This window comes from Aulonocara sp. 'chitande type north' Nkhata Bay, linkage group LG7 (assembly GCF_057382095.1).
Source record: "Aulonocara sp. 'chitande type north' Nkhata Bay isolate Kocher_YH1m ecotype deep benthic linkage group LG7, A_spYH_male_GT1.1, whole genome shotgun sequence".
In the NCBI taxonomy this organism is placed as follows: Eukaryota; Metazoa; Chordata; class Actinopteri; order Cichliformes; family Cichlidae; genus Aulonocara; species Aulonocara sp. 'chitande type north' Nkhata Bay.
This window is the reverse complement of record NC_141350.1, coordinates 14,837,146-14,845,889: the sequence shown is the minus strand read 5'-3', so window position 1 is coordinate 14,845,889 and position 8,744 is coordinate 14,837,146. Positions and strand designations below refer to the sequence as shown.

General features: G+C 41.4%; 1 protein-coding gene across 1 annotated transcript; it reads right to left on the bottom strand.

Moving 5' to 3' along the window:
* Window positions 1-182: 182 nt before the first annotated feature.
* On the bottom strand, window positions 183-6,701 carry pgghg (protein-glucosylgalactosylhydroxylysine glucosidase). Its single transcript, XM_086298859.1, has 14 exons — window positions 6,471-6,701; window positions 5,763-6,068; window positions 5,471-5,681; window positions 4,966-5,401; window positions 4,762-4,881; window positions 2,602-2,733; window positions 2,421-2,532; window positions 2,227-2,299; window positions 1,995-2,131; window positions 1,783-1,916; window positions 1,357-1,452; window positions 1,181-1,278; window positions 861-1,084; window positions 183-490 (listed from the first exon to the last, which is right to left on the bottom strand). Exons 2-14 carry the CDS (start codon window positions 6,004-6,006, stop codon window positions 414-416), a joined length of 2,094 nt encoding a protein of 697 aa, XP_086154985.1. The 5' UTR covers window positions 6,007-6,068; window positions 6,471-6,701; the 3' UTR covers window positions 183-413.
* Between the last annotated feature and the right edge of the window lie 2,043 nt (window positions 6,702-8,744).

Below are 8,744 nucleotides of genomic sequence, written 5' to 3'. Positions count from 1 at the left end.
AAAATATAAAAAATATACAAAGATTAAACTCAAATGTCAAAGCTGCTCTGAACTAAAGTGAAAGGAAGAGATTCAAAACTAAAACAAAAACACTAAATAAAAATACGTAATTATAATAACTCTGATAATCATATTTCCTTTGACATCACAAACTTCAATAACTCAGTAATTTAGACTCAAAGTTTCTCTGTATTTCTTTAATTAACTTTAAAAGTCCACAAATATTACACAAATCCATCAGTGTAGTACTGTATTTGTTGCCCTGCTCAGATCCGTAGCTGCTGGGGGACTTAAATTAATACTGCCCTTCTTTATTCCATACATTTAGTAAATCAAGCAAAATATAATAAAAACAAATAATATGCTTTCAACTGTCAGCATGTGAAATGTTTCGGAGGATCGGTGCTCAGGTTTCAGAAAGGCCAGCAGGAAGCAGCTGAAATCAGTTTGCAAACGTATCCGGGCTCTCGAGGGAAAGTTACCGGCTGCCCTGAAAATATAGACGTATACAAGTTTGGATCAGGTTCAGGTATGCACACCGGTTTCAAATCTTTTTCTGGCAGGCTATGCTTTTGAGTTCATGCCCCACACATTATTTTTTGACATCACTTCCAGCCTAGATAAGGTAAGCTGGAGAAGATCACAGTCTTGAAGTTTTTTCCCTGATTATGAGATTCATATGTTTTTCACTTCTATCAATATTGTGTCCCCATATAAACAGTTAAATGATAATTTCTTTTTGCTATACTGTGAGAAGTGTTTGTCTCTTATTAACATAGAAACTATCAAATTATCTTCATGAATAAAACTTTCTCTGAAGAACTGCATGTTCAAACTGCATGTTTGAACTTGTGCTTTACCTGGTGTGAGGGGGATTTTAGTTCCTGATGCCTTCAGGACAACTTGTAAATTACAGGGCTTAGTATTGCCTGGACTGCCTTCCTGTTCCCTCAGTATGATACAGACTTCTTCCTTCCTCAGCAGCCAGTCCATCTGGCTGCCCAGGTAGTTCACACCACGGACACAAAGCTCGCAGACGTCGTTGGGAAGCAGTGACGAGAATGCCAGGCAGTCCTTCTGAACTCTAGGATATAAAACAAGTATGTGAAGCTTTGTATCACTGTGAACACACTGTGGACTGAACACACCGAAGTGTTTATTTCCTGGATTAAGAACTAACCTAAAACCGGTGTAGCCAAACAGCACAGCTTGCAGAAATCCTCCCATACCTGTGAGAAAGTTGACTGCACCGGAGCCATCGGATGATTCACTCCATACCTGCGAGGAAAGGTAATCAATCTTTCACCCAGTAAATGTCAGGTGTGTGTTTATGTGGATGTGTGAGCCAAAGGGTACCTGGAACGGGCCCTGGATGTTGTTGAAGCACTTTTCAAGTAAAAGCTGAGCTTTCTCAGCCTCCCCGAGCTCCAGCCAGCCGATTGCAAACATCCCCTGAAAAAGGAAAGTAAAAAGTTTTGATTCAAATATGAACACAAAAGTCAGTCACTGCACCACAGTGAGAAGTAAGACTTCTTATTAAGTACATTAAGTACTGATTTGGATCCTCTTTTGTCTTAATAACTACTTTAACCTCCTAAGACCCAAACTCTTTCATGGCATGCATTTTTAATTTCTTTCTGCTATTGGGACAAAATATGATGTCCACATATGTGAATGTCAGGTCCAAGGAGGTTAATTCTTGTTGACACAGATTCAACAAACCTCAAATTTAGTTCATTCAGCAGTTTCATGTGACCATAGAGGATGCTGTGTCTTTCATACCCATGTCATGGCTGGACCGTGAGGGTCTGTCACTGGCTCGTATGCTTCAAGGTCATTCCTTCTAACCTCTGGGGACATCGGCAATCCAAGAGGATATCCCAGCATCACTGTGTCCGCCTGCTTCACGGGATGCCCTGTTTGTCACCCAGAGGATATTCTAGCATTAAGTTAAGAATATTTAAGGTTCTTTCTTAACAGAAACAAATATTAACCTTTAATGTAGCCGTCGTACTCAGGGTGGTACTGATGCTCTTCGTCAAAAGGTATCTTAATGTATTCGGCCACTGCTTGCCATTCCTTGGGCGCAGGGTGCTGAAGGAGTTCAGCCAGTTCAACAGCAAACTGAAGACTGAAGACAAATAAGATATTTTCATTATTACTGGTATTGATAAGACATAAGTTATAAGGTGTTATAGTTATAAGTTTAATCTTGAATACAAATACCCAAGCTTGGCCACTGTGTTTGTGTACACAGAGTCATTGACATTGTAGTAATATTCATCGGGTGGCATGACACCTGAATGGAAACAACATGAAGTTAACGTTCAATATAAAATAAACCAAAGTGTGAGTAAGATCCTTTCATTAAAGCGGGTAACTGATGCACTGAATTTATTTGGCGTGACGAGGTTGAGTACCATCTAGGTGATATTTCTGGTCCTCGGGCTTCCAGGTTACCCTTGAAACCCAGTAATCAGCCACACCATAGATGACCTCGCTGCCCAGTCCCTCTCTGAACATGGACAGATCCTAAAGCAAAGAGCTAGATTAACGACGCCAGGTAGGAGGGACAGTGAGTGGGGATGTGAATGAGCATACCTCGGTGAGGTAGAGATAGTGCTGGAAAGCCAATGTGACATCTCCGTTGATGTGAATCTCTTGTTGTCCATAAATGTCCTCTGGACACACCTCTCTCCCTGACACAGCACTCTCCCACGGGAACTTTAGACCCTGTAAAACAGCATATTTCTTTAGAAGACTCAGACTCTGTTTGATTGTTATTATTAAAAAGTAAAGCCGGACCTACAGAGAGTCAAATATATGGCTCTACAATAGCATACAGCAGATACTAACTGTGCACCAATGGTGCAGATGTACAGAAAATATTACAACCACTAGGGTCTGAGGTGTTAATACAGCTTTATTCTCATGCCAAGTTCATCTTTATTCTAGGATTTTCATTATTATATCCCAGTTGTTACTCTTACTCTCAGAATATGTCACACAGTTAAACAAAACAAAAACAAACTGCAAGAAAAAAAGGATTATAAGAGAACATGGATTTTCCACTAAATATGTGAATGCACCAGGACACGCAACAGCTATTACGATCATAATCTCTTTCCAAGTAAGTGATGGAAGGATACCAGGTTTCAACAAAGTCGTCCTGTTTATCTTTTACAGTATATCTGATTTTACAGTTGAATCTGTCGTTTCTGCCTCACTGTTGTACCCACTGCTTGTTTTGTTTTTTTTACAATCTAACACTGAGTTATTTGCCTGAAATTCCTCAGAAACTCTTAATAGTATTAAGATTTGCTCTGGTTCTGAGTAGTTTTGATATTACAGATTATATGTCCAACCTGTAGTATTGCTTATACAGCATCCTTGCAGGTAACTGTGAAAGTATTCAGAAGGTTAATATGTCACATCCTATATTAAAAAAAGCACAACATTTGAAAAAATGTCTTAATGGACTTTATTGTAAATATCTGCACAGGAATATTAATTCCACTGTGTCAGGAATGTGTTTTAAGACCTGTTCTGATAACAAAATCCGCCTGCGAGCCTCTAAAACTGAACAACGAACATGTTGGATGTTATTGTTTAGTCCATAACCAAATATTTAGAGAGTTTGGTTGGGTGGAAATTGTGTAAATCTACCAAATGGAATCACCACTGTTGGTGGAAACTAATATTAACACGAATAACTTGACTGTTTAACCAACATTAAACAATGGTTGAACAATAATTGGTTACAGCTAAACCCGGCCAAAACAGAAACTTTTGATTATTGCACCAGACCAGACAGTGCAATACCTGATATTAAACGGCGACTGGGTGACTTAGGTTCCTCACAGAAACATAACCTTAGAAACCTGGGTGTTGTTTTTGATGAAGCTTTTTCTTTGGAGGGACATTTAAATCAGATAGTAAGAACCTGCTTTTTTCACTTGAGGAAGATTACAAAACTTAGATCTATCGTGTCGATAAGTGAACTCGAGATGATAATACATGCTTTTGTCTCTACAAGACTCGACTACCGTAACAGCCTGTTTACTTGTCTAAACAAGAAAGGGCTAGCTCGTCTACAGGTTGTTCAAAACTCTGCAGCGAGGCTACTGACCCCCTCAAACAAGGGAGCTCACATGACCCCTGTGTTACAGTCGCTGCACTGGCTACCAATCAGATTTAGGTTCCATTTTAAACTTCTAGTTTGAACTTTTAGAGCATTACAGGGACAGGCCCCTCCCTATGTTGCTGATTTGATTCGTACACATACCTCTTCTCGTAACATGAGGTTATCAAACCAAAACCTTTTAGTGGTCCCCCACACTCGTTTTAAAACTCGAGGGGACTGATCTTTCCAAGCTGTTGCACCCAGACTGTGGAATGCACTTCCCCAATTTCTACGGTGTTTGGATTTGGTGGAGACCTTCAAAAAGCAGCTAAAGACATTTTTATTTCAAAAAGCTTTTAACTAGACCAGGGTTTTTATGATGTATTTATGACTGTACTGTGTTTTTACCTTGTAAAGCACTTTGTGACACATGTCGATGAAAGGTGTTATATAAATAAACTTTACTTACTTACTTAACTTTATTTTATTTTTTTATTATTGTAACTTTGTTATTTACTTTACTGTGTTCTGATGTACCACCACATCATGAGTGCGTTTGTGTGTTCTGTTTTCAGAGTTGAACAGAAAAAAAAACAGTAGAAACAAAAAACAAAAACACTCCACCGATCGTCTTATACCTTGTAGCCTTGCTTTTGGGCATTGTCTTTAGCACCATCTATGGTCCCCACCCTGTACTCCAGCACAGCTCGGGCTAGTTTCGGATAAAAAAGGGCTATCCCGGGATACATCCAGATGTCCTGCCACAGGAAGGAAGAGTCATTGTGTGACACAACATATAACAGAATCAACAACACATGGCCATTGGCTGAATCTAGCCTCACTTGGTCCCAGAAAACATGGCCCCAGTAGTCCTGGCCTTCTCCACCATTAGAGAGCCCTCCTGGACTGACTCCACCAAAAGAGCTGGAGGTGTCATGTATGGACGGGAAAGCGCTGAGGAGGTAGAACATGCAGCCAATCAGGGCCTTGCAGAGGCTCTCAGACCCTGTCACCTCCACTTTGCTCTGCAGCCACAGCTCTTGCCAGGCCTTCTCGTGAGATGGACGCAGACTACCAGTTGCCATCAGATTCAGGCCCTCATCAAAACTGGCCTCAGCCAAGTCTAAACTGCTGGCTGCAACCAGGATGAAACCCCAGCGAGCCTCGCTGTGCTCGGGAGGGAGCATCAGAGTCACGGGCACGGGGGTCCAGATGAGGTGCACAGTAGGACAAGAACCTCCAGGGTACTCAGCTGTGGTTGTCTGTCCCTGGATGTGGCTGAGAGAGGGCTGGATTTAGATTGTGCAACAGTTTTTCCTTTTACTAAAAAAATGTTGTTAGCCTCACCTGCCTCCTCTGTAATCAGGACCGGTCTCAAACCTGATGTCTTTGCTTTGAGGTGTGAATGAGCTGACCAGCTTAACCGTGACAGGCTCCTGTGAGGTCGCCTGACGCTCCAGCAGGATCTCCATCACCATCAGGTTGGGATAGTGTCGGTGAGAGTACAAAGACTGTGTGGCAGTGGCGCTAGCGGAGCTCAGAGTGTGAATAAAAATGCCTGCACAAGAACAGGAGAGAGAAGTATGAGACCAGATCGGCAACAACACCATTGAGAAAACACCTGCACAGGAGAGTCTACCTTTGTGGGTGTCCAGGCTGTAGGTGTGTTGGACAGGTTCCTCTAGCTCCACCTTAACAGCTAGAGGGCAGGGGACATCTGCTCTGTGGCAGCGCCCGCCCTCCCCATTATAAACGCCCCCCATGTGCATGATATTATTGTACACCCTCCAGCCCAGATGGCCATTCGCAAGTGGAGGGAGGAAGCGGAGGTTACTAGGGAGGGTGTCGGTGGTGAAGATGTAAGGGTCCGAATCACAGGACATGATGAGGAGATTACCTTCACTTTAAAGGCTCAAATCAAACCAAGAAGTCAGGAAGTTTTCACCTAAATGATAAAAATGTTTGATTTGGAGTGAAAAACCATTAAGATTAATAATGCAAACATAAGACTGTAGATCTCAAAGGCTTTTTATCTCTGTGGACCTGGACCCTCTATTTTTCACAGGTTCACGTTAGTAAGACCATTTGCAGAGTGTAGACTTTGACACTTATGTGTCACAAGCCATGCCTAAATATAACCATAAGATGTGTCATGCAGACACTGGTTGAAATTTAGCAACGCAAAAACAAAAATACACAAATAAAGATAAAATGTCCCCTTATCAAGTAAAATCATGGTTTCAAAACACATTAAAGTTAAAGCTCTGTCGCTGCTGCCAGCAGCATGCACAAACACGTACAGTAAGTCCTTAAACTCATTACTTAAGCGGGAATGTTTTATTCTCACGTGAGAAGGAAGAAGCATCTGTTTCCGTAACAAAGAAGAATGCAGGAAAACCAAAGTCCAGGCGAGACCCGGACGAGATCCCAAACCGCTTGTTCTTTAGGGCTCAACTCATGAAACAAAACAAAACAAAACAAACCCAAAACTTTATGTGCTTTTATTTGTTCGAGATTTCATATCTAGTGCACTCGAAAGTTGTTGATGAAGTAGCTCTAACTCGTTTGTAGGAGGAGACCTGTGTCGTGCAGCACAGAAAATCTGGATTTAGTTCAGGTCTCATGTAAAACATGGGCTGGATTAACTGTGGAGTTTAAAGTCAGTTAATTAAATCCAGATGCTCTGTTAAAAACAGCATGCCCTTTCCGTGTTACTGGCGATGTCAGGTGCACTTTTCATGTTGTGCATAAAAGCAAGACATTAATGTAAACTTTATTTAAATGCTGATAGTTTAATGAGACCGGTTATGTCACAGGCTCAAATGGCTGCTATCTTATCCGTACATATATCCAATTAAATCAGCAGCACACTCTTCAGGCCACACAGAAACACTGTTTGTTGTCGGCCTGTTCCCCAGAGGCATCACGTCACTTTCTCCAAATTAAAGCTCCTCATTTTCCCATCGGCTCCACAGTCACACTAAAAGTTTTCTCTTTGCTTTAGCAGTCAGACTTAGATGCATTGTCCTCGTTCGGATTTTCTAAACACAACATTTTCAGTTATATTTATGTTATAATTAACTAATTAATAAAAGCTCCAAAGATAAAGATCACCATCGTATTTTCCGTTATTGCATTTTTAAGCTTTCCAGTGCTGCACCTGTCCTCCTGTGGGCTGTGGGAAAAATAGATAAGGTAGATAAAACGTAGGGCTCTATGAATGCGTGCTTAAAATAGCTTGTAGTCTGAAGTCCTTTGTTTGGGCAGTAAGACTAGAAAAGCGCCAGTCCTCTGTCAGTACCAGCCACATACATTGAACCTCTCAAATAGAGTGTAAGGCTAAATACGAGGTATCCTGTGAAGTTTTTGATCGCTGGCTCTAGGACAACACTTTTATGAGTGTCCCTGTTTCGTTTGTACCGTGTGAGGACACCAGGACATCAGAGCAAGTGGGCAGCTTGAGTCACATCCTGCTGTTACTTTGCTTTTATTCACTAACGCATAAAAAAAACTTTAGTTTCAGTTTGTGGAATAAATGAGCAGAAATATAACATTAGTTTCTTGGGGTCTAACATCACTCTAATAAAACGCCCTACTCAAGCACAAACACGCATTGAACACCTTTTTTTTTTCCAAGTAAGTATATTTCAAAAGGTGCTATGGACATGAAATTCTTACCAGATGTGGTAGCAACCCATCCAATCTACATACAAAAAGAAATAAAGCCATAGATGTCCATGAAACAAATTATGTGCCAGTTATTTAATGGCAAGCCTATTTGTTGAAATGTCACTGCATCAGTTTTTATCATAAAGCTCAACTTAGATAAATCATAGAAAGAACTCTACAGTGTATTGTTCTGGGCTGGGTGACCTCTTGCAGATATCCCCAGTAGTGTCAACCCAGTGTCCAGACCTGTGAATTTGCCCCTCCCTGCTGCCGTGACTGATTCAGATAAAGAGGTAAACGATGCGTTTTGATTTGGCAAGTCACACAACTTCAGATTTTTGACATCAGCAGTCATTTAACAAACAGAGGAGATGATGCTGGAGCTGTCGGCTCTGATGTTCTTTGGTGAATGCCGATTGATCTGCATAGTGCTGCACAGGTCCCACTGAAGGAGTTTTTCTAATCTAAAAGTCTCTGAATCTGCTCTTCCCATTCCTCCTGGCAGTTGCGGGATTGATGCCCTCAGTTCTGTCCAGGTATCCTCATGTAACGGCCCATCTCAAGATTTCTGCTCCGCACTCTTGAGTATGTGCTGGTGCGTCATTCACGTTCCACAGGAACAGCTTTAACTTCTTATCTGCATCGGGTTTATGAGCCATAAGTTATTCTCTGCGCCACAAGTGTTTAATCTCTGCAGATTTCTTCTCTGTGTGCACCTTGGAAAAGATGAAGATGTGCCAGAGGTCTGCTGTGTTTCAACAAGCTCAACTATCTTGGGACTGATAGTCAGGGTGTCGCCACATCTACTGATTCGGTTTGGAGACAGTGTGTGTTTTGCGAGCCCCAAATTTATGTGCTTATAATTGATGACTCAATGGATTCATTGATTTACAGGAGAAAATCTTTAGTTAGAAACATATTCTCTGTATACAGGTCAGTCTGTTAGGGTCAG